This window comes from Ruditapes philippinarum, unplaced genomic scaffold, assembly GCF_026571515.1.
Source record: "Ruditapes philippinarum isolate M1 unplaced genomic scaffold, ASM2657151v2 ctg79_1_1_1_1, whole genome shotgun sequence".
NCBI lineage: Eukaryota > Metazoa > Mollusca > Bivalvia > Venerida > Veneridae > Ruditapes > Ruditapes philippinarum.
In genome coordinates this window covers 97,398-124,373 of record NW_026864538.1, presented here as the reverse complement: position 1 = coordinate 124,373, position 26,976 = coordinate 97,398, and the positions used below count along the sequence as shown (strand labels likewise).

The 26,976-nt window shown below is 34.0% G+C and overlaps 1 protein-coding gene across 3 annotated transcripts in view; it reads right to left on the bottom strand.

Moving 5' to 3' along the window:
- The window catches only part of LOC132726003 (formin-J-like), a 70,977-nt gene extending 52,933 nt beyond the window's left edge, over window positions 1-18,044 (bottom strand). The window contains exon 1 of one of the 3 annotated variants that reach the window (XM_060711242.1): window positions 18,022-18,044. Coding sequence is in view for 2 of the 3 variants with exons in the window: in XM_060711233.1 (XP_060567216.1) it covers window positions 3,329-3,406 (78 nt within the window). In the remaining variant the exon portion in view is untranslated. Of the gene's footprint in view, window positions 1-3,328; window positions 3,422-15,307; window positions 15,383-18,021 lie in introns of those variants that run through there. The other 2 variants (XM_060711234.1, XM_060711233.1) reach the window with 2 other exon arrangements.
- Between the last annotated feature and the right edge of the window lie 8,932 nt (window positions 18,045-26,976).

Sequence of the window (26,976 nt, the reverse complement as noted above, 5' to 3'; positions counted from 1 at the left end):
TAAGATTCTTTGTACCTCCTTAGCGGTCCTCCAATTCATCGAAAACATAAATTCTATCACCAAAATTATATTTTTTCTTAAAATAATACATTTTTTATCTATTAACTTACTACAATATAATATAAAAATGCCCTAGGAAGTAATTTAAGGTCCTTTGTGCCTCCCTAGCAGTTGTTAGTGCACCTGAGCAGTCCTTAGCGGTCCGGCAACTCATTGAAAGCATAAATTCTATCACCAAAGTTATATTTTTTTTTAAATTATACATTTTTTCTCACTAAACATACTACCATATATTATAAGAATGCCCTAGGAGGTATTTAAATGTCCTTTGTGCCTCCCTAGCAGTCCTTTGTGCCCCTAGGAGGTATTTTAAGATTCTTTGTACTTCCCTAGCAGTCCTAAGCGGTCCTGCAACTCATCAAAAACATAAATTCTATCACCAAAATTATATTTTTTTCTTACAATAATACATTTTTGTCTATTAACTTACTACCATATATTATAAGAATGTTCTAGGAGGGATTTGAAGGTCCTTTGTGCCTCCCTAGCAGTTGTTAGTGCACCTGAGCAGTCCTTAGCGGTCCGACAACTCTTCAAAAACATGAATTTTATCACTATAATGATATTTTTCTTTAAAATTATACATTTTTTATCACTAAACATACTACCATGTATTATAAGAATGCCCTTACAGGTATTTTAAGGTCCTTTGTGCCTCTTTAGGAAATATTTTAAGGTCCCTAGCAGTCCTTTTCGCACCTGAGCAGTCCTTAGCGGTCCGGCAACTCATCGAAAGCATAAATTCTATCACCAAAATCATATTTTTTTCTTACAATAATACATTTTTGTCTATTAACTTACTACTATATATTATAAGAATGTTCTAGGAGGGATTTGAAGGTCCTTTGTGCCTCCCTAGCAGTTGTTAGTGCACCTGAGCAGTTCTTAGCGGTCCGACAACTCTTCAAAAACATAAATTTTATCACTAAAATGATATTTTTTCTTAAAATAATACATTTTTTGTCACTAAACATTCTACCTTGTATTATAAGAATGCCCTAGGAGGTATTTTAAGGTCCTTTGTGTCTCCCTAGCAGTCTTTTGTGTATCTGAGCAGTCCTTAGCGGTCCGACAACTCATAAAATTTTCACCAAAATCATATTTTTTCTTAAAATTATAATTTTTTTTCACTAAAAATAATACCATGTAATATAAGAATGGCCTAGGAGGTATTTTAAGGTCCTTTGTGCCTCTTTAGTAGTCCTTTGTGGCTCCTTAGCAGTCCTTAGCAGTCCTTAGCGGTCCTTAGCAGTCCTTAGCAGTGTTTAGTAGGACCGGAAAAATATTAAGAAAAATATTAATGTTATGAGCATATGGCGTTATTTTATTCCAAACAAGGAGGAATGTCACAACAAAAATAATCATATTATCAAAGTGTGTTGTTTGTTTTAGATTTGTTCCTATAAAGTTCGGTAAAATTGAACATTGATGTTTAAAGTAATAGTTTAAAAACATCTAAGTGTAAATCACAATAACTTATGAAAAGGGAGATTATGTTTCGTAAAACCGGTATGGAATGGAATATTATATCTTTATTTTCCCAACACAAATCAATTTCAGTGCTTAATGTCCGCTATAAAATAAATATTTTCAATTTCTCCCCGAATTTAGTTGCAGGCAATACCTGCTGTCGACCAATGAATCATTTTAGATATTGAAGTAAAAAGAAACATGTGTATAATCACTGGTAAAGTAACAAAGCGTTTCGTACGAACTTTGAATAAATGACAATTAGGATGAAGAATTAAAACTAAATATAGCATCAAATCTGCATTTATTTATGTGAAGTGTAAATGTTAATCATGAATGAAGACATTTATTACTTAATTCAAAATGGTGACATAAATAAACTGCCACCCTCATCTTAGAACATAGTATTGCTTATATAAGAGATACGATCCTAGTTTAACACTGAACCTATTTTAGACGTACAACTAAACCAAACACATTTGAACTGTTCTATTAACTCTGGATTAGAACAAAACAGTATGGCAATTTAATTCTTTTATATTTGAGCGTTACATTTTCCGTCCATAGCCAAGTCAGTTGTATCCGAAGCATTTCTATGTCCATGAACACATAGTACAATATTTAAGAAATTTTAAGTTTCATTTGCTTGGTTGTAAAAACTTGTATATTACATTACATCGACAACGTAACGGGCATATAAAAATTTTTCAGCTATTCTTTTTGACAAAGACCTTATGTGCCCCTCTGTGCATTATTTCCGGTACGATAGGGCGCCTGAGTGGAATAGTCGACCTTATGCATACTAGCTGGACAGCTTTCTCGTATGAAATAATCGAAAGTCATCAGCTACATTTGAACTAATCGGTCATGGTGGCTAATAAGTTATTAATAGCAATTCGTTTACATATCAACCATAGCATAATTATGCAAAGCTGATATATATGATAAGTACAAACGTTTGAAAGCTTGCTTTAATCATATATTACAAAACCTGTTCAATCTGTGCATTTTATACCATTAACTCCATTTATATTCTAAATCTATATGATTAAAAAAGTCACAAATGTCTTCCGTAAAGCAATGTTATAAATTTTGGTATTTTCAATTGCAATATTACAATGTAGCAATTATATTGTTGTTGTTTGGCATAAAAGGAAATGCTACTATCCGAGACAAGCAATAGTGAGTTTTATTGAACAATATCACTTGTGTATTTCTTTAGATTAAAGTACAGCAATGGTATATTTTCAGTAACCAATATGTTTTCATCAAAAGACTTGTTTCTAGTAAATCATAAACGTTATTACTTATAAACGGAGTGTTAGCTTATATATTATTCAAAACAATAAACCAGTGTAGGTAATTAATTGTATACATTGAACATGTTCTACAGATCATAATTCAGCTAGCCACATGTATCAGATATAACTTTCTATGAGTTTGCACGATAATATAAATATAATATAAATTTCTAAAAATGCTATATAGATACTGCACACATTGGTTCATAATGGCGTGAAAGAAAAAGAACTTCGAAAGCAAGTTTCAAGAAAGTTTCAAGAAAAACAAAATGCTATTTTTTCTAATGAAAAGTTGTCTCATTTATTTTCCTATAAAATTATTCCTTTCAAATGCAACTGTACCCTTATGTTATAAGCAGAGGTAAGGATACAGTTTGTCATTGATTATCACAAGATACGTAACATTTACCTATGAAATTTTATATGAGATTATATATTGTTTTACAATATCAGACTTCGCCGGTTAAAATCTTGCATGACACAAAAAAACTACTTACTGTAATTTTCCAGTATCCGTTTCCTAGGTAACAAAAATAAATTGAATAATTCAACTGCCACACTCTATCAATGATCATTTTGAGTCACAAATTATTTGTAAAAGGGTAACGCACATTATACCAAACAAATACAAACTGTTGCAGAGAGAAAAATATCCATCAAGTAAAAGTTAATATTCAATTATTCAAGAATTGGGATATTACTTTTGGTAGCATTGCTCTTTTGAACTATTATCCTGAGAGTCGCCTATTGGATAAAGAGGCCAACTTGGGAATAATTATAAACATGTGAGATAAAATAATTCCAATAATATCATTATTATTAATGCCTCATAAATGAGTTAGATTCGTTTCTACAGACTGGTCTGTGGTTACTTCTTGCTGAACAGTATTGGCTTTGCTTTAAACTGTCTCTAACACGCCATCCGAACATTACCAGCTAATGATATCATTTGATAGGGACAGTAATTTGTAAGAACAAATTTATATTTCCCAGCTTACAGAATACAAATCTATTCAAATATAAAGAAACAATAATCAAAGTTTCATTTTGTTTTTCTTTACGAATAGAATATTGAGTTTTCGTCTATTTAGCTTAGATACTGAAAGATTTACCAATTATTGCCGTTTAAGACAATAACGTGTTTATTGTCTGACACAATTAAGTTTAGCAAAGTAAATTTTATTTATCTTTTCAATTCTGAAAAAAATGAGCTTCGATTATGAAGGGATGGTGTCCAATCTAAATCCAGTTAATTGAAAATATTACAAAAATATATCTTTCCCGCAAAACTTAAAAACTAAATGATATTAATAAAATCCCAAATGTTTAGGAAAATGTCATGATAACTTTCAGCAAATTACACATAAATATGCTTCATTTTTACGTCAATATAACCAGGCTGTTACCACAAATACCTGGCACGATAATTTATATTGAACGCTGATATAACATTGTAATCATTCGAAGCTTAAAAAAATAACGTAAAATAATCGTTTTGCTGTGTTTGTTGGTTTTTATAAAACCTACTTTTTAATCGGTTGCATATGATTTGACATAAAATACCACCTACAAGCTTTACAGGGTATGTTAAGATTATAACCCCTGTGAATATTTCGCATCTTTTTGGTGATTTATAGAATTTGCATTTGCATGCAAAAACAGCAGCTAGCGTACTCATTCTCGACAAGAAACAAGCATGTCATATGATTGAAACGTTTGGTATTGAAAATTCAAACATCGGGGTAATCGAAATGACGAAGCATTTTTAAACTAACTCCTAAATACAAAAAGTCAAGTGATCCACAATAGTTAATTTGTTAAAACTAACCAGGAAACTTAAATGCACGGCGTAATTTATTATAATGACTACTAATTGAACAATGAGGAACGGATGTTGCAGCAACGTACATTGGAGGTGTTGTTGTTTTGTTTGTTTGTTTTCTGTTGTTGTTGTGTTTTTTTCTGGGTTTTTTTATACTAGGCTTTCTAACCTTTATCAAAATTCCATTTAAATTACACTTACACTTGTGTTAGAACGTATTAGTACAATTAAAGTAGATATATTACGAGGTAAATAGTTTACAATCTTATTTTTCACTCTCCAATTCTTTAATGCATTTACTATATCACGCTTAGGAATATTAAGAATACGTGGTTTATTCCCATTTAATTACGATGTTAGCTGCAGGGGGACAACTGTCACGCCAATAATCTGTCTGACTCAAATATAGTTGTACTTGTTATGACATTGTTCCAACAAATGACAGAGATGACTTATAATACTAATATAATGATAATTACTTTATAAAATGAAAAAGAATGCAGAAAAAAACAACAACAACAAGAATATTGTAGTTATAATGGACAGGTATGTTTGTACATTTCACCCTAGTTCTGCACAGTTCTTATCAAAATAGTATCATAGTTTGGAGATCTTTCTGTTGAAAATGTGTCATAGTTAAATCGTATACATACATATACATGTACAGTTCGTTAGCTGGAGACCCGCACTCCAGAGTATGCCCATTGATTGACACATTTTTTCAGGGGTTTACTTATTGTGACGACAGCGATAGAAGTATCATACTAGTAATCAGATGCTCATTTATTAGTTACTTTTTCTAAAGTTTCATATTGTAAAAACAGGGGACGCGTTTTAATTTTTGCCTATGATACAAAAGAGAAAGAACATCAAAACACTCGGCAATCTGATTTATACGTTTTGATGCTCTTTCTATTACTTAATGTAAATATAAGATGATTGCACGACACATCTGTTAATGAAAATACTGGTACACAAAAACAGTAACCTTAGGCGCTGTAATTGATTTCTATTTAAGTCATAAACAATCTATTTCTGTATCGACGTCGACAGATGTCATGTGGTTTAATAATCCATCAATCATGTTTTGAATGAATCACGTGTCAGCACAATTTCTCTCTAGTGTAACAGACTCTCTAATTAAACCTGTAATGTGTAATTAAACATGGACATAAATGTTGTTCAGTTCATTGTATGTCATTGTATGTCTAAGTGGGTACAAGAGTATTTATCTTTAATATAATAAATGAAAATGAAACAACTAAGAAACAAGTATAGAACACCTAAAATGGTAAAACTGAAAACGTTGCAGGCCCAGTTTCATTGAGCCTGTTTATGACCGGAGTGGTTAGTGCAAAGCCACCGCCCACGCACCCTAATACCTCTTTAAGCCCCGGTCACATATTCACGGATAATGCCACGGAATGCTACGGTCTAATCGTTCACGGATTACTACGGAAATGTGAAATTCCGTAGTCCGCTACGGTTCCAGTACGTACACACAACGGTATGAGCACGGAGTCCGACGGATTTACCACCAAAAGTCCCCGGAGAGACACGGATTGTTCCGGACCGACACGGTTTGATACGGAGCGACACGAATCAGGACGGACGCACTACGGATGACACTACGGTCTGCTACGGTATAAGCACGGGTTAGTACGAATAAGTACGGTCTGATACGGAGAAGAACGAATTGATACGGAGAAGAACGAATTGCCACGGATCTATGCGGATCTTATATATCCGTCCACAACCTCTTGCTTGCTCATTTTCAAAATGCCTCACAAGAAAAGAACACCTAGAAAACGAATTGCAGAGTTCAATGGTTTTGGCGAAGAGGATACGGCCTAATCGCGTCCGACCCCCGACACATCAGGTCCGATTAAAGTGAATTTCTTGAACCTCAACAAGTTCGGCCATGAGAGCCTCATACTAAACATGAAGCTGTCTTCGTAAAAGTCCATCTCTAGTCCACCATCTCGTCTGTCTTCTCTTTCCTGATTAGATATAGACTAGTAATCATTAATGAAAAATGTTGATCAATACTGCTTCTCTTTTAATTATAAGATTTGCTGTTCATTTTACAATTACTTTAATAATCGAGAATGTTTATGTTTTACAAATATGTAAAAAGCTCGTTAATCAATCTTATTATCACCCAAGGGCCAGCGTCCAAAGCTTATGAGCACTTCGTTTTATGTACATATTTACTCCAATTTCACGATCCAATGTTGTAAAATATGGAACATTAGAATGATGTTATTCTATTACTTATGAATTGTAGTTCGGTATTAATATAAATTTACTTCTATGCATGCCATCAAGCAGCTCGACCACTGCCTCCGCATTCTTAGCCATTTCAATATAAAGTTGCAGCCAGTAAAGCCCGTCTCACACAAAACACGGTTGGACACACGATTCCCATACGGTATACTCGGTTATACACGGGTTGACTGGTACAAGTTTTGAGCTCCAGTCGTGCTTGTGGATTAGTTGGCACGAATTAGACTCGAATATAGCACGAGTATGTACGAATTGAGCACGGAATTACTGGGTCAAGCAAGGTTTGAACACGATTTGCATACGAATACATACGACTGTTGTACGGTTCCAAGTACGCTCTAGTACGGTCTGGTACGGATAAACACGACTTTTACTCGATTTACTCGACTTTCACAGGGTTTACATAGGGACTCCCGCCGACTTTTGGTCGAGTTAGGCTCGAAATATCACACATTTGTGTATGTTTTGATATAAATTAACCCACTTTGATGACTTGGCTTCATGAATTTTCGAAATTTCAGCGAAGAACACCTATATATAGATCATTAACATCAATAAATGAATAAAAGGTGAAGAAATGTAAAATGAATGTGTCTTTTTTCTGTGGTGCAGCGGTTGCTGGAGGGTCCACCGAGCTGGCATTGGAGTTTGAATCCCTGGGAGACATGGTTATTGTTGGTCCTCCAGCTTATCAGAGTCAATAAGTTGGAGTGGTCGGTGGGCCTGGATGGCTATCTTGTATTCCTTCTATGCTTCCAAACCTTCTTCTTTGGATACATTTTAGTGTGATGCAGCAAGTACTCTCGGTAGGGTAGCAGCAGTTAGTTGTGTTTTTGTAACGTTCTTGCTGAGGCCGTGTTAGAACGTACGAGGCCGTGTGAGACCCTGTATACCCGTACTTTACCGTGTCGGCCATGTATATTTCGTATATGAACCGTATTGGTCGTATGGCGATCGTATGAAACCGTGTGTGCACTCGTTTGAATCGTACCGTGATCTTGTGACATTCGGGTGTTAATCGGGTGTTGGATGTAGGACTTGGGGACGGTCTCGAACGATTCCATACGATTTATATACGACATTGATACGGTTGGGCTCACTCGTGGAGTGGACTTCACATACGGCTGTATATACGGTCTCATACGGTCTCACACGGTCTCTTACGGTCTTGTACGGTCGCTTATACGGTCATTCACGGACATGGCATCCGTACCAGTTTTTTAAAAGTTTTAAAAATCATACACGGCTTACACGGATACACTCGAATGGCCCGAGTGTAAGGCCGTTTAGGCCGCTATTCCATTTATACGTGATCAGTGGTCCGCGTCAGTGATCCGTGTCCGGGCATGTCCGTGGGTATTATTCCATAGGTACGTTATTTTCTATATACCTTTAATTGAAGTATAGCGAACAGAGGATAATTATTTGTAGAATACGATATAATTTCATTTTAATACCAAAAACAGTTGTAACATCAAAGAATTAGGTAACAAACATTGAATACCAGTTAGGTTTTCAAATAACATCTCTTTAGCAACCGATGACCAGATGTTGTTTTTTTTTAATCTGTCATTGCTGCATCATAAACTTATATGTTCTCCTACACCATTTTGGTGACTTCTTTACTATTTTCTTTCGAAATCGATAAAGTATTTAATTTCGTTCGAGGCATTTTGTAGGGATGAGACATGTCAGTGACTGTCCGCGTCCGTAAAAAATCGCACATCCTGCGAAACGTCGCGGATGCCGTCGCGGAAGCGGATAGTAAACGGACAAAAGGAATAGATTCAACGTATTCTTTGATTAGCGAATCGGTAACGGATGCGGATGACGGACGCGGACCACTGATCACGTATAAATGGAATAGCGGCCTTAAGCCTCGGTCTCACTTACTCCCGGCAGAGCCCAGGATCATCCCGGTAACTTACCGGGATGATCCGGGACGATCCGGGGTGAAATTATTGTTGCGGTCACACTTACCCCGGCAGCACTACGGTAGTTCTCAACTAACCACCCAGGATGCGCTCCGGATCATCCAGGCAGAGCCCAGGTGCAGCTACGGTTCATGCCGGTGCTTCCCCGGTCGTTCCCGGATGACGCCGGAAGAGCCCCGGTTGACCCAGGCAGAGCCCCGGTCGATCCAGGCAGAGCCCCGGCAGAGCCCAGGACGATCCAGGCAGAGCCCCGGTAGAACCCCGGTGGATTGAAAACGCCCGAAAATGATAACATTGATACATAATTTTTATTTAATATAATATCTATTGTTCCAGAATAGTAATTCATGATGATTTTCTGAAAAATCCTTATGCCATACTGGATAGAAGGGAAATGGGAGGGGTTTTAATACCAGCAAGTGCAATCATCGCAAATTGTCGTTATTCTTTTGAAATGATCCGGGCTTTGCCGGGGCTCTACCGGGATCAACCGTAGCTCTACCTTTATCATCCGGGGCTCTGCCTGTAGTTGCCGGGGCTCTGCCGGCATTTTCCGGGGCTCTACCGGAGCTCTACCGTAGCTCTACCGGCTATATCATACCCCGGATCATCCCCGGTTTGTGCCGGCAGAGCTACGGTGCTTCCCCGCTATAACCCCGGTCGTTCCCGGCAGAGCTAAGGATGAAGCCGGCAAAGCTATACCTTCCCGGATCATCCCGGACCACCCCGGTGATATTAAATATTTTATTCCATCCGGGATCGAATGCCGGATGTTCCCGGATCATCCCGGATCATCCAGGACGTTGCCGGCAGAGTTACGGATGTACTCCGGTTGTTCCCGGTCGTACCCCGGTCGTTCCCGGATCACCCCGGGCGTCTACCGGGGCTCTGCCGGGGCTCTGCCGGGATGTAAGTGAGATAACGCTACGGTTAGTTCGGTTGTATGTACGGTTTACACGGGTGGCCAACCGTGTAAGCCGTGTGTCCTGTGTGAGATGGGCTTTAATGGCAATTATCATTTATTTTATGTTCCCGCAAATATGTCTGTTTTTAACAAGAAGATAGTATTCATACCCTTGAAAAAGTACATGATACTTAATTCATCCGTACTAAACAGTGGTGGACCGTACCATTCCGTACCGTTTCGTGTTGCAACGCAATAAACCGTATAAGACCGTGCTTATCCTTGCCTCTCCGTAGTACAACGTATTACGATCGTGGCTTTCCGTGACAATGCCGTATTAATCCGTATTAAAACCGTAGCTTATACGTAGGATAACCGTACAAATACGTAGTTCTCCGTACCAAACCGTGGGAATCTTTGACAAGTTGGTGCACTACGGATGAGTACGGACTAGTACGGTTTTCGTACGGACCAGTACGCATTAGTACGGTTTAATACGGACTAGCAGGGACATGCTACGGTTGATTTTTCCGTAGCAAATTTTTGTGCATGTTCAAAAATTGTCAAGGATCGCTACGGATATACAAGGACTACTACGATTGATTACGGTTACAATACGGAGAGCTACTGACCAGTACGGGTAGCTACGGACGATGCCGGAATTAATCCGTGGCTCTTCCGTGGGCGTATTCCGTGAATATGTGACCGGGGTATAGCAGAATTCAACATTAAAACATGATTTCGTGAAATTTTGAAACATCTAAAGATGTGTTGATACGGCGGTGATCATGGTTGCACGTTAGTATCATTTAATGGAAAGTGACTTATGGTCCCCAAGTAAAATAATGCTTATGCTCTAAACCATAAACCAATGAGCGGAACTACATCAAATGGAATTTGCAAAGGGAATCTGAGGCTTTGAAGCCTGTATATCAAATAAGGAGAACTAGAAATATTACAAACACAACAATTATGACGAACTAGACGATCTTCATGGATCGGAAAAAAAGTATATCTGACTGAATGTACTGAGTTTTACGGCCTCCACACGGCACATACAACGCTGATGTCACGATAAAATAGAGAAAAATGGAATTTGTAAAGAACGTCCGAAGTCGTTACACAATTCTTCAAAACTAAGAGATCACAACCAGAGAAATGCAGATGCCAGTTGCATGATGTTTCTGTTGTGGTTAGATCAACAGGAATTCAATACAAATGCAGACTTTTCGTATTTCTGGCAATTGTCTTTTAAAGTTTTAATCTTTATTCATTACTTTAAAACATTCTACATACAAGTCATCGTTGCTTATTATGGCCTTGCAAAGTGTCTTTTCTTAAAATTTAGTAACACATATTTTATTATGGCCCTGAAATGTGTCTGTTCTTGAATTAAGTAACAAATATCAAATGTAATCATGTATAATTAAGCCCTCTATTTCAACTAATTAGTCGTCCTTTAATCAGCTCTATGAGAGTAGTACATCATTTGAAGCAACGTTTTCTATTAATGAAGCGTACAATTAATTTTCTTTCTTAATAAGGCATGACTTAACTAAGAGGAAACACATGCTTGCGGTTGTCATAGACATCAGCTGATAAAAGTGTTATATGAGCGGTATTTTAATAATTATGTAATATGATTTTTAGACAGAAGAATAAACTCTTGTTTGCATCGATGGATATTGTAAATGTTGCAGTATTATTTATGTGATTATGTTAAATTGTCTCTCAGTTTTCGAGTGATTGAAGAGAAACCTTGACATTTCTATTAATTAGCAAATCTTCTCTTGCATAAGTGATTAGTGCATGTTTCAAAATTTTAATAAAAGGTTAAATCTTCCATACGTGCACTCTGTTCAAATAAAAAGATACTTTATAAGAAAATATGTGTAATATATCAACATCTTTTAAGGTGAGTATAATTATGTAAAAGTTTGAAAAGTGCAGGTGTGGATTATTTCTTTATGTGGAATTCAAATATACATTCCATTCATAAAAAGTTTTTCTTGCATTTTGATAATATTTGCATAAAACACTTTAACAGACCATTGTTTTTTGTTTCATTTGGTGTGTGCATAGTTTCCTTATTCTGTGAATGAAGATGTCATGTTTGTGTCATTTATTGCGTTCAAATGCACACTTACATTACATATATATGAGTCAGTGGATATATATAGCAAGAACAGTGTCAAATTTAGATATTTTCAGTAATAAATCTATTGTTAAAAGTTAGATAATTTCCATTTTTGACACGTGAAGTTCAAGACACGGTTGGCTTTGATTGAAAGGAAACTAAAATACTTTGCAATCACAATGATATATCGCCCACATTTCAACAATGCAATAACATTGTGTATTAAATTTTGGTAAAAGAAACAGGGATATGATAGTTACGGATGAGAAACAATTAGAAAGAAATATTTCATGAAAATGGTATAGAAAAATTTTCTCAGGAATATATTTCCTTATGGTGGTTCGTAGGCAAATAAAGAACGTGGCAGATACATACCTATGGCCTTCGGCAAAAGTTCAAAACACTACCACCCCCCCCCCCCCCGCCACCTCGGGCCAACAGTTGACTGTCCCCAAATCACGTATGAAATAACTGTTTTATTACCTGATCAACTACTGTTTTAATAGTACTTGCAGAAGAAAAAAGGAACAAGGAAATAGTTTTGCATATATGTTGATAATTAAACTTAATACTTTAACTATGTCACGTCACGTCTGGTTTATGATCAAGATCGATGGACGCTTCAAGTGGAATTCCTCTATGACGTCAATGACGTCAGAACATGCAAGGTAAACAGTCGAAACTATTCACCGGTCATCAGTTCGCGAAAGTGGACGTTTTTAGAATTTCAGAAAAAAAGTAAAAAAAATCAAATTACATTTATATAAGGTATCAGGTAATAATAAATATTATGTATAGTAAACAGCATATTAGAAGAAACACATTTTAAAGACATATTATGCCTCAGAAACGAAAATAAATGTTTCCTACTTTAGAAATGGCAAACGTTTAAATAACCGTTTCAGAGCATGTTGAATGCGTGTTACCTGAAGAAACTAGCGTTGACTGAAATTATATGTCTGTCATTAAAGCAGCAAATGTAAACAGAAGACTATTTTGACTTCCAAACAGTCACTTTAACTGTATTAATTGACCACAAAAAATGTATAAAAAAGCAAAAGATGTTCGGATAAATGGCCAGTTTATAACTTTTAGGAACCAAATTTTAAAAAAAAATGAAAAATAAAAATACATTTGTAAATGCATTTCTGAGACCTAACGGACCTTAAAGACTTAGAATGAGTCATTGCAAGAATGATCATTGTATTTCTGAAAGCCAGAAATACTCTACACGAATGATAGAAATGTAAAAGCTGAAGATGAAATGGTTAAAGTTGATGTCATATGAAAATAATAATCTCCAGTAACATAATATTAGCCTCATATTGTAACAATCTAATTTAGGGGGATAATAATTTGTAATCTGACAACGAATAAAATAGGAAAATTCAAGAGTTTCATGTATTGTTACACATGGTATTTTGTGGACTAATCTATAACTGATACAATAATGTAAATTTGATTTGCAAAGAAATTAAATCCGGCTATTAAATCCATAAAGACATTGCCAATAAATCGGATGAAATTTCAAGTTCACAGCTGAACCCAAATAAGAAAATGTGTCATTCCTGTAAAAACATTTTTACCGTTTATCATATTTATTGATATATTTATTCTTCAACCTTTCTCTAAATGATAAATTCTATTTTTCCTTGTTCCAAGTCAATTTGTCTGTTTTATAAGCCCACCTTGCCAGGCTGATCGGAATAAACTAATAAATTAATTACTTGTGACATAAAATAACCCACTGTTGTACACCTGTTTAACTTAAAATCATAATTGAATTAATAAACAATTGCATGTCTAAGGTTTCTGTCATATAAGTTGACCTTGTATTCAGCTGATTGCATAAGAAGTCATGCACGTTACCTGCCTTAAAGACCTCAACAGACGGTAGGATTTTGAAGTACAACACCAATTAAAACTAAGATGTACAGACAAATCTTAATGTGTGAAGGATACTATTTCTTGATTTCGGAAACCTTATGTCAAGATGTAAGGGATAGGACATGTTCTATTTTGAAAATCTTGTCGTACCGATTTTTACAGACCTCCCACAATGACAAGTAACAGATAACCAAATTATCTCCTGATAATGGGTGTACTGAATGAAATTCCAGAACAATTAGGGCTAAGATGTAAACATAGTAGTAAGATGGGGTAAAAATTACGTTGAAAAACTTTTCAGGAGACCCAAAGTTGTGTTATGTTCGAATCCCAAATTATTCCGAAAATGATTATGTCACGGTATTGAATTGTTCTCTAATTAGGGAAGGGGAGGTAGTTTGTAGGCGGCCAGATAGCTTAGTCAGCAGAGCCGCAGTACGGTATTCCGGGGGTCCCAGGTTTGAGTCTCGGTCAGGCTTCGCATTAAAAATATAATATATATATAAATGAAGGTGTTTCAATCATTACTCATGGCGAAAAAAGTATTTAGTGAGTAAAGTATGTAAAGGATCAATGTAAGGGGATCCTTTATAGGGGAAACCTCAGATGATTCCTACAGTGTAGAAATACCGTCTGAATGCAAGTGTTGTATAGCTTTGAAAATTGTACGTCTTATCTCTAATTAGTGCTGTACAACTAAATCCTACCGTCTGTTGAGGCCTGTAAAAGAAAATTCATTAATATTCTAAATTAGTCATCAGATATAAATTATGTGCATCTTCGTGTTTGAAATTATAATTCTTGCCTGTCATTAATTGCGACAGGTAGACAAAAAGAAGAATGATAGGCCGAAATTATTTTGCTGTTAAATTCTTTGTCCCTTTCCTGTTAAGGATTGTCGTATGATAAACGTAAAAATACCAAGAAAACACTTCATACAATCCGACATTTCAAGTCAAAGAATACAGAGCTGTATATACATGCCTACAGTTGAGGCTGTTAATGTTATCTATGAAACTCCTGTATGACTGATCATGTTTTATGTTGTAATTTTCTATTTTCTGTTAGTTTTTTTATTATTTGTTGTTTTTTTTTTCAGTTTTACACATTTTGGTTTAATCTCGGCAATCGTCTTTCTGGTTTTACAAATACCAGTGCATACCAAATTATCGCAAGTGACAAGTTTCTGAATCAACGGTGAGACACAAACGACCATTATTAAATCAGTAATGTCCAACATCTATTGTTACGGAAAAATTACGCCTAGCTTAGATGCCCCCCCCCCCACTACGGAGCTAAGCGGGCAATGCCGGCAGCGACGTTAAAGACTGAAACTCGTGATTCTAAAAGCCTAATGCCACGTGTTTCAACACCGGCTTAGTGATAACAAATGAATATATCTAAAAACAACAGAAAGTAATTGTATAAAAACTAACATACTGTACTGGTCAATTTTTACTCAGTTTACAAAACAAAAGAATCAATAAGCAATATCTTAGTACTTACGGATCGTTTGTTACTCTCTAAATTCCCTATCCAGGAAACATAGTTGTCACTAAATAGCATACCTTCACAGATGAATTACCCTGTCACAATTAGTCTTACTTACTTTAAATGATAATGTCAATTAGAGCCCCACAATTGAGCGATTATCCTGATTGAGCATGCTTTAACTGGCGTCAGTTAAACCATATATCGCATTTTAAACGATCGTTATTAACGGATTTTATTAACCAGAATAATTATACACTGTCTTTGATTTAAAGTTCAAATGGTTTAAATTAAAGTTAATAGGATTAAGAACGTACATTGGTCCTGACGTAAAACAGAATAAGGCATATTAAACCGACCTTCTCAACGAGGACATATAGGAAAATGATACGAGCTTGATATACTTTTTGTAAAGGTATATTTTATCATGATTACGACTTTTTCCATGTAAAACTTTACAAAATATTTAAAGTATTTAGCCAAATAGCAGAGATACTTGTTCTCCTTTTTACAGTACTGGAAACAAAAATGATATTGATAAATAAACTTATCAATCAGAAGAATTTCAGACGCAACCATTGACTTTATTTTATATCTACATCATATGCAAAGAAATTTACAAATATTACACTACTCTAAACAAAGCAGTATACATTGTATATATTTAGCAACCAATATAAGCTAAGGTTTCACTTTAATGTAGAAATTAACTGCAGCCATTCCGTGAGAAATAAAAATTTAGATCTCACATAAAAGTGAACACTCGTTTCAATTGAAAATAAATTAGAAGAAATCAAATACCAAATTGTCCGTGTAAATATGTAATTACCTTGAAACGTTCATGGCACACAAGATTTTTTTTGTAAATTATACAAGGTCAATATTGTATTGACTTTCACCTTTTGATCTTAAATGCTCCTATTTTCCAGACAATTACGTTTGATTGAAAGGTCATTCTTTATTATGAATTGACAACTTGTAAATAAATCGTTTGTCATTAAATAAGGCCCAATGCTGTATGAATCATAGATTTATAGAACAGTTTTTTCAACATTTTTGGGGTTTTAATATCGAACAAAAAATATAATAAGCTACAAACAGTATAGGTCTGCTAATCACTTCCGGTTCACACACGTTGTGGGCTAAATACATTCTATATAAATGTTATGAATAAAAATAAAAATGATGAACAAATAGCTAATGGTTTTAAAAGAGTGAAATAGTGTGCATTAATATCAACCTATTTTTAAACGCCCTATTACGCACGTCTTCACAGAAGAGAATAGAACATAACATTCTTTATTCGGAAAAACACAGATTACAAATAGGAAATTCTGTAATTACAAATGTGCAAATTATTATGAGAACAATAAGAAAAAGCAATTTAAATGGTGAGTATCTTCATTCGAAATAACGGTAAACAAAATAACCATACTATATCAATAGTATTCGTCATAAAAACTTTTTTCAGCATCCATGTCTTATTAGAGATCAATTACTAAAGAAGAATGTAGTTCTATTATAGTGTTTAATTTCATAGCATGTTAAGATAGATTTAATAGTGAGCATTTGGTGAAGAAAAAAGCAGCAACTTGACGAAGAGAAACTTCACATTTTACACGATATTTCTCTGCTTGTTATGGAATAACATATAACGACTATTTAATGTAGCTTATTTATTCCTGTAAAACAAATTTGTGACATAAAACAGAGATATGGGGTGTCACCTTGTCATTCTTCTTTCTGTTCCACTCAACATGATAAATTGCTCTCAGTATTTCTTTTTTGTCTCAAAAATATTTCAGTTTTAGTACGAAAAAGATAGGTTTTAGTTGGACAACATAAACAATAAATAAAATATTATTGTTGTTGTGTATATACAGACATGAGAAATCGCTAGTCCTATGAATGATAGGTATACATGTAATATATTAAAGGAACTCCACTGAGGTCCAATAGCCTAAAATAATAAAATTTGAAATTCTTTCTTAAATCAATTGGTACACTTAAATTTGAAAACCAAGCAAAAGAGTAACGGTGTTAAATAAATAATCGATTTTGTGCGATTTAAGGCCGATTTGAGTGAAAAGCGTTGCAACGGTTTTCATTTTTGGGGCCAATTTGAACAATAAAAATGATAATTTCTGGGAAACGGAGTGAGTGATTTATTTTAAATTTTGTACAAGAGTTGTTGGTCCAGACGTAAATCTAGTTATACCAAAATCTTATAAAAATATTTTCGGTCCCTTCACGTGAAAAAACCCTCAGTGGAGTCCCTTTAAGGCTTAAGCAAGAAGCTTAAACACATGTTATATAATTACGAAAACTCATTGATTTCATCGTTTTGTCATTGTAGCCAGTATATCACATTACATTCAATTGTTATATAAATAAATAAATCGAATATTTTCTTTGCAACTCAAAATAGCTAAAAAAATATTTCTGGAAACAAATCTATATTAAGTTTTAGCTGGTTCGTGTCAGTCTCACGTTTCATTTACATCATAGCACAAAAAACGGAACAATGCAATATGGATGCCTGTTTTAGAAAGCTAAAATAACCATCAAATCTGCAAATCTCGGAGACAATAGAAATTAGACAAGAATAGATCCAAAACTTCTACACTAATTGGAATTGTATTATATCATTTAAAACTGGGAAGAATTCCCAGTTTGTTTAAGCTACTTCATTTACATTTTAACAAAAATTCTTTTTACAATCAACTTACCCATTATGCCATTCCATATCCGTTCTTTAGTATTGGCAATAAATGAACAGGAAAGTTTTTCAAACACTGCTTCTATTCTTAACCAGTCCAATTAACATCTGCAAAAACAATTCAGTTTTTTTTGTATTAACGTTTTTATGAACAAATTTATAAACTATGTACATAGTTGATGACTAATCATTGAAGCCTTCTATAAGATATATAGTGGCACAATGGTACGAACTTTGTATACAAAACATTTTATAACCGTCGGACGTAGCATAACATTATTTAAGCACGTTTTTGATCTGACAACCCAAAAAAGGGGGTAGACATCTGATCCTTAAAATCATTAAAACCATTCAATAAGAAATGTAATCTTTGAAACCAATAATTCTAATTTGTGATAAGAGGATAATGTTTCACACATCATAATTGAGATATGTAGATTTAAATGATGATAGGACATTGTGCGTTATCGGACTTGTCCAAGGTATCACAAAATGTCGGCAATTCTGTCTTAATCCATTGAAAGGCTATTTATAATCTCGCGTAATCTTACGTTATCTCGTGACAGTTTATGATTCTATAAAATTGATATAAATCAAACGTAAAACTTCATTGATGTCATTGATATACAATATATATAACGTGCTCTGAAATTATTCTATTCGGTTATTACGAAAATAAGATAACCATATACTAGAATTTGTCATTCGGGAGCCAATTTAATATTCACGTCAAGAAGTATGACCAGTGTTATCCAACATATGTTTGCAATGTTGTTTTTATTTGTTGTGTCAATATACTGTTATTTTTTTCTCCACAAGTGCAACATCCCTGTTTTCTCTAGTTTTACCATTCATATCATTATTTATTTTGTTGTTCACAAATACAAGCGCAGAAACATTATTTATTAAATAAAACATGCCAAGTCACAATGATGACGGCATGCAATATATCTAAGAGTCTATGCATGTATAAATGTTTATAAAAATTGTCTCTTGTTTTCAAATAAAATGCATTATTGAAATATATATGCGTTTATCATCTTTTACTTACAAAATAAAATATTTGAATCTTTAATCTTCGTTTTATTTTGTGAGATAACATATTTATTTTAAACCTCCATCATTATTTTTTCTATCGTACCTACCTTTTCAGTATCATTAACTGGCATGAGTAGTTAAAATATCTATAGCTAGATGCTATGGTAGCTGATTTGGTACGCTTTGTGCGTCGCGTTGGCGCTAGCGACAGGACGACAAAGCGCCAAACGGCGCGTTGTCGCCTTGTCGTCCTGTCTTTAGCTCGGCACGCCTAAAGGCAATCTCCCCACAGTGACCTCCCCTTAATTCTTCGGCGTAGATCTCTGCCACCAAGGTCCCGATATATCAGAATTTCTGATATACTATATTTTTTCAAAAATTGTTTTTTCTACTGCTTTTATCTATCAGATAAGTTTTCTCTCATTTATTTAACAATGTTTATGAATAAATAAATAAATACTATGAATATTTAGAAATAATTTTAAAAATTATGAGATTATTTTCTACCGAGACGATATTTTGATATTTTATATTTTTTAGCTTTTGAATTTATTTTTCTTTATTTTGTATACTTTCGATAATTTTTTGATAAACTATATCAAACGTAGGCACTAAAAGTTAAAAATAAAACGGAAAGAGAAAAATAACGTTAGATTTTCTTTGTAACGGTCGATATTTACATTTGAATTTCGACGTTACGTCATGTGACTTTCATCATCATGTGACGTCTTTGAAGGCAGTGATTACAATTCTGCCAAGGGAGGTAATCACTGTGAGGAGTTTGGCCTAAAGGTGCCGCGCTGTAGACAGGACGACAAGACGACAGCGCAACAACGCGCCGTTTGGCGCTTTGTCGTGTTGTCGCTGGCGACAGAACGACAAGACGAAAGTCCGACAACACGCCGTTTGGTGCTGTGTCGTGTTGTCGCTGGCGCCAACTAGACGCACAAAAGCGTACCAAATCAGCCACCATAAGATGCCAATAAAGTATGTTAATTGGCCTGACGGTCATTTCATTTGATTGATATTTAAAGACACATTATGTCACATAGATTATGCCACATAGATGATTAAAGTTTTATTCTTTTAAAATGGCAAACATGAATTTTATAGTTTTAGACCTGTTAAATTGTGCTGTATTGTACGAAATTATTTACGATAAAAGTATCAAATTCGTGTATCTCAATTCCATATACACATGTATACGATTATTGATAGTTTGTTGTTGCTTATAGTAAATACTATCAGTGTTGTTACTTATTTTATTACCGACCTTCAATTGTAGATCAAATTACTTTAATAATGTTCATGTCGAAAAAAAAATATTTTGATTCAACTCATTTTTATTTATTTATTTATTTATTTATTTATTTATTTATTTATTTATTTATTTATTTATTTATTTATTTATTTATTTATTTATCTTTTTATTTTTTTTGTTTAGGACACGTAATACAGAGTTCATAAAATGATAATTTTTAAATCAACAAATTTAAGCTTACACTAGAAGAAACATTACCTCTGAAATAGGATTTTTTACTTTGTGACGACACCGTCTCACTGCATACTTTACTATGGAGGCAAATATCCCAGGACCTATACACTTATTTATTTCAATTTATTCAATACTAAGGTAGTCATCTTAAGAAAAGTCTCACGACTATTCGAAATTTATATCTTAACATAGTAACATTTCTCCAAGAATATCCAAATATTTAAAAAAGAAAAATGAGAATTTTTTTTTGTATTTGTAAATTGTCTGGTTAAAGCGAGACACCATGACGATAGTTTATGTCACGTGACAATGGTGTCGAAAGTTCCCTTACAAGTATTTACTATTATTTGTGTAGCAATCAGACGACTATTGTCACGTGTATTAGTACCTAATAATCTAATCAGACTATCTAATACTTGAGACGTCCCGAAACCCCAAGAATTTTACAACTAGCCTACAAAGAGAAAAAATTAGTCAATATATGGACTGAAAATATCGGAGTGGATGAAATACGTACATCCTTACCAGTCTATGGTGACAATTTCGACAATTTTTTCCCGGCACTTAATTCGTTTTAACGAAATATTAATTCGTTTTTTACGAAACATTTATTCGTTATTACGAAATATTAATTCGTTTTTACGAAATACTAATTCGTTTTTACGAAATATTAATTCGTTTTTACGAAATACTAATTCGTTTTTACGAAATGATAATTCGTTTTTAAGAAATAATAATTTGTTTTTACAAAATATTAATTTGTAATTACGAAATATTAATTAGTTCTTAAGAAATCTTATTGTAAGTCATTGTGAACTTGATAAAAAAAACTTCTAACCTCAAAATCAAAAGGGGTCATTTACAAGCCTGAATCAACCTTGCCACCAAATACATGTAGAATGATTATAAGCAAAATGATTCTCAGGTTATTATATTTGAGTGAACAGGGTTTTTACTCAATTCAAAATATCCTCTTTTTCCCCATTTTCAAATACATATTCCTAACAGCTGGCAAAAATCAAAATGTTACAATTTTTGAGAAAATTGATTATTTTCTGACATGTTTCTTACAAAAAAGAAACAGGCTATCTTATTACTTTTATTTATCATATAAATTTATAAAACTTTAAGGGGCTGGCCTGCAGAATTTCCCTAAAAAGTATTTTTCCTTTCAATTTATGTATGGATACGTGCGATCATAAAAATGATATTTTATTTCAAAACTCAATAACATCGACTAAATGAAACCGAGAAGAAAATTTCCGTGTCTGGATTTGAAGCCCAGAACATTCTGCTAGCGAGCAGTTGTGTTACTAAATCTACTGGCGATTATTTTAATTTATATACAGTACTGTTATAGCGTCGCGTTAGGGAGAAAAACAACACTATTTATAATGTGTTTACATGCCTACTATTTACTTAGGAACTGAGTTTCAAAGCCTTTTTTATAAATATTATCAAAACCTTTAAAAACCCTCTAAAAATATTAATTCGTTTTTACGATAATTTATGTATTATATAAATTATCATTTCGTACTTACGAAATATTTCGTTTTTACGAAATAACATTTCGCTTTTACGAATAAATATTTCGTAAAAACGAATAAATATTTCGTAAAAACGATTCAAGTCCCGGAAAATAAAGTGTGGGAAATGTCACATTAGGGGCTCCGTACAACACGTTTATGATCATAACATGTACTATATAGTAAAGATTACTTTCCTGTACAGTACAGAGAAACGGTTTGCAGTTTGGTGTTAAATCCTTCACGTCATGGGTTTATGCCCTTTGATTTTTTTTTATAATGTTAATAGTTGGAAATGGATTTTTGATTTTTTTTCCAGAACTTATTTTCTAATAGACGGGGTTAATCATTTTGTTGCTGCTCTTTGTTAAACTTATATGTATTAATTTGTTACAATTGTTTTAATTTAATGTGTAATATTTAAGAAATACAAGTTAACCTAAATCATTAGAAACATTCTGTGAAAATTGTGTTTTAAGTGTACAACGTATAAAAATGATTCTGAATTGAACGATTTAAAGCAGTTCTACGAAATGTATGTAACATACGAGTATAATGTCTTTTAAGGTAGTTATGATTGTGCAGAACTGGTTGCACTCTTTAAATCTATTTGGGGTGTAAAGGTGTGTACAAAAACGAGTTGCACTCTTAAATTGAATGTATTTCAGGCATTTACAATATGCGAAAAAACGGGTTCTTGCCTTTTTTTTTTCAAGTCATCAAATTCATCTACTTGAATTGTATTTTAACAAATGCGGAAAGTTGTATGCCCCTCAACCATGGGATCTTGGGTTTGAGCCATTCTCTAGTCATGGCCATGTTTATCATATCAAACCAGATCTCATATACTTTTTATACCTTTATTATCAATAATAGTTTTGTTTGGTTACATTGTGACAAGGAAAGGTCATATTGTGTCTTCTCAGGAAGGCCTTTTTATTATTTCCAGCAAGAACTGGCACATTTGTAGAACCACTAACATAACATAACATAACATAAACTCGACAGTAAAATTGTAACAACAAAATTATAGTCGATTTACATCAATTAGTGCAAAATTTGTGAGACACGTGATTTAGTAATCTAGAAATATATACAATGTATATGTTTATTGAGAAGTTCACCGATTGACGAATGTCAATCATATTAGAATAAAATATGAAATTGTTAATTATATGAAGATAACATAATCATTGTGCACAATTATCAGAAATGTTTTGTCGGGGCGAGAACTCTGCAAGTGTGAATAGATTATTTTTGTGCGAGTTGTTTCCCTTTTCTTGCAAAAAATCTTATCCCGCTTAGTTAAAACATGTGCCAAATTAGTACCGCAAAATATTGTGATTTTCAGTTATAAACATTCCTTTTAGTATATTTATTTACTTTATCTGAAGCCAAACAGAGCTTATTGATACAATTCATATGGTTTATTCTGGAGCATGTTACCTTGACAAATCAAGGTATTTTAAGATATGAAACGTTGTGATATGTCGTGATGATCGACCAATCTATGTCAAGCTTTCGAAGATTTCAAAACTAAAGTCCGACAATATAGGTCTATGGTGATTCACCATGTTACTATATGTTATCTGCTTATTGCTAATATTACAACTAACATGACACATAGATTAAGTCATATACGAAAACAATGTGCATGTTTAAATAGTACAAATTTTTATTAGGCATGTAACATACAATAACAATTTACTACATAATACAATTTATACACATCATGTTAGTATAATATAAAAGTTTAAATAATACATTAAATGTTCTTAAATGCACAAAATAAAAGCGTGCCGTATTGTTGAGTGTTTTCGTGTTTGTAGTGTTGGCACCTGATGTAATATGGTTTTAATATGCTTTTACGTAGATCATAGAATTTCGGGCATACTAAAATGAGATGGCATTCATCTCCGATTTGATTCATGGAGCAATTTTGACATTTTCTATCTTCCCTTTATAGGAGCATTATTATGCATAGTTATTTCTTTGTCCAGATCATCATCAATGATATTTTGATCATAATTAACATTATCATATGCATTGTCTGTACTGCATGATGTTTTGAAATGCTCATATAAATCGGTCGTATTTAACTTTTCCGCTTTTTTGCTAGTTTTAGTATATTGATTTCTAATTTTCTTCCAAAATTTTCGTGGTTCTGATTGCTAACTTTATTTAGTTGTATTCTTTCTCGATAATTATACCGCTTTTTGTTTTCGTTTAATTTTATTGTAGTTATTCTTTAAATATATATAATTTTCACGTAATTGATAATTATCTTTATGTTTTATAACCTACTTGGATAACTTGAAAGAATCCGAAGTCCCTGGCAGGATTTAAGTCCTCAGCGGTAAGAGGAAGTCCTCAGCGTTAAGAGGCAAGTATATATAATTTGAAGTCTTAACCACTCAAATATAACAATAACAATATTTGTTTGTTTGTTTGTTTGTTTCATTTTACGCCTTTTTCCAACAGTATTTCAGTCATATAGGTGGGTAGTTTCCTAACCATCGTTCCTGGAGAGTTACACCAGTACTAGACTACCTTCCTCCGCGCTAAACTACCAAAGCATCTCCCGGGGATCGAACCCACGCCAGAGAGGTAACTGGATTCAATAACAATATAACAAAATAAAAAAAAGTAAATTCTATTTTATTTTAATATATTGATATTATATTACATGAATAACAAGATTAAACATATTTTAGGTCAAATCAATGCGACTAGCACATTTGCATGCAAGTAGCTTGGTAATATTCATGCAATGTCTGACTGTATGCCCAGCGCGAATTTATGCAATGAAATTTTCAAAATTTTCAGTGTTCACATATGCTCATCACGTGTCAATCTAGATGCCTGTCCATTGGTTTATTTTTGAAAAGGACATTTTCGCATGATTTCAACGTGTGTGAGCAAGCACATGTTAACCCAGTGCTGGCGAGATTAAAGAAATAAAACGGCACTGGTGCGGAGCGCCCCCGCTGATTAGCGTGTTTTCGCTCCGCGACCCGCCGTTTCATTTCTTAAATCTAGCTCTGCGCCATCGCGGGGCGAAGTTTTATTTATTAAACTTCGCCCCTCACCCTCTCTAATTAACGTGTTTTCGCTCCGTGCCCCCGTCATTTTTACTTGTTTATTTTCGACTTTTCGCTTGGCGGGGTCTTGGGCCGAAAACACGAATGGCTCAAAGCGGCAACCATAGCTTTGTTCATTTTATTTTATGTTGTTTTTATTTGTTTGGGTCGTCAGACCAAACAAATAATGGTAGCGAAATTTCAGACTCTAATGCTGTTAATTGCAAGTGCCGAAAGTAGTCCGCTTTTTTGATGCGGTTACTTCCCTTTATATGTAACACTTAGGCCGAAAAATTTAGGGGAGATCACTGCGTAAATATGGTAACATGACAGGCAGATTAATTTTCAAGCAAAATAATTCCCGAATGGTCGAAGGTTTCTAAAATTGTTTATTCTTTATTGATATACATGCTTATAGTAAGCGCCATGATTATTTACACAAGTGTTAATTATAAACAACAGTTAGCGTCGTTACAAACCCTAACTAGAATAATATGGCTTTCTTCAGGCCGTTAACATATATATTCACCGTGGCCGAGGGGTTTGCGCGCTCGCTTAGGAAGCGAGAGGTCTGCAGTTCAAATCCCAGTTAAGGCAATTCATTTTTTGTTCAAATTGCTTAAGTCAAATAAACATTGGATCGAATATCAGTGTTGCAATTAGTCTTATAGCCATTCTACTACAATTAAAACGCTGGAAAGCATTGGTGGCACTATACAACAACAAATTGTTTTATAATCTCACAACCTTCACCTTTCTGACAGTCTGAGACCCAAACAAATTCAGCGCCTTCTGTGCTTTGATTCATTATTCGTTTGAACTATTATTACTTACACAGATTTCATTTTTTACGATATGCTCTTGTCTGCGTTTTGTTCTTCACTTTATATGTCGATATAATATTATATTAAAATGTGTTATTAACTTATGCATGTTAAAGTTAATCATCCCTATTTGTTCTTATCTGGGACAAAACTGGGACAAAGAATAAAGGTTTTTTTTTTGTCTAAGCTCTTATCTGTACCATCAGTGTCTTGCGTGATCGCACTATCAGCTAGTCCTGGTTTTGGTATATAGTGCAATCACAATCAGCAGCTGCTTCAATCAACGATGAGAAATTTTGTTTTATATTTTTCGTTCTTTTTTCTATCACTGTGCACAGCCTTTCCTGATAGTGAAAAGCCTCGAAATTGGGATTATATCATTCAGGAAATTTTAGAAGAAAACAAGGTTTTGAAAGAACGCCTTGATGTACTGCAAGATCGCTTCACGGTCCTAGAAGAAAAGTGTGCATGGTTTGGAAGGTCGACATGGGACGAACACATTTCTGAATCAGAAAATACAGAGGAAAACAACGTCTCAGACATTGAACACTCCGATACGACAGACTTTACAGCTAACCTTACAGCTGACATCATTTCAGAGATATCAGTGGGACAAGGGCATGGGCATCTATTAAAACCTTTGTTGTTTTAATATTGATAACTTAAACAAGTGATCATTTGACTTTGATGATTGTTCGTACTTTTACTGAAATATAACAGAGGTTGAAAATAATATATAATCACAAACTTTGATAATAAGATACATTTAACTGGTATATGAAAGTAATGTTATAAAAAAAATATTACATATTAGTGTCCATGAAGAGTAAAGTTCTGTGCCCACAATATATAAGCATAAAGCCACAATGCCGGTAAAATACTTTCTTTTTTTCTAGGTGTATCTGAAAGTGAAGCTGCTTTTCATGTGTATTTGAGTGGGGACCGCTGTTACAATCATCATGAGATATTCAAATTTGACCGAGTACCTGTTAATGTTGGAAA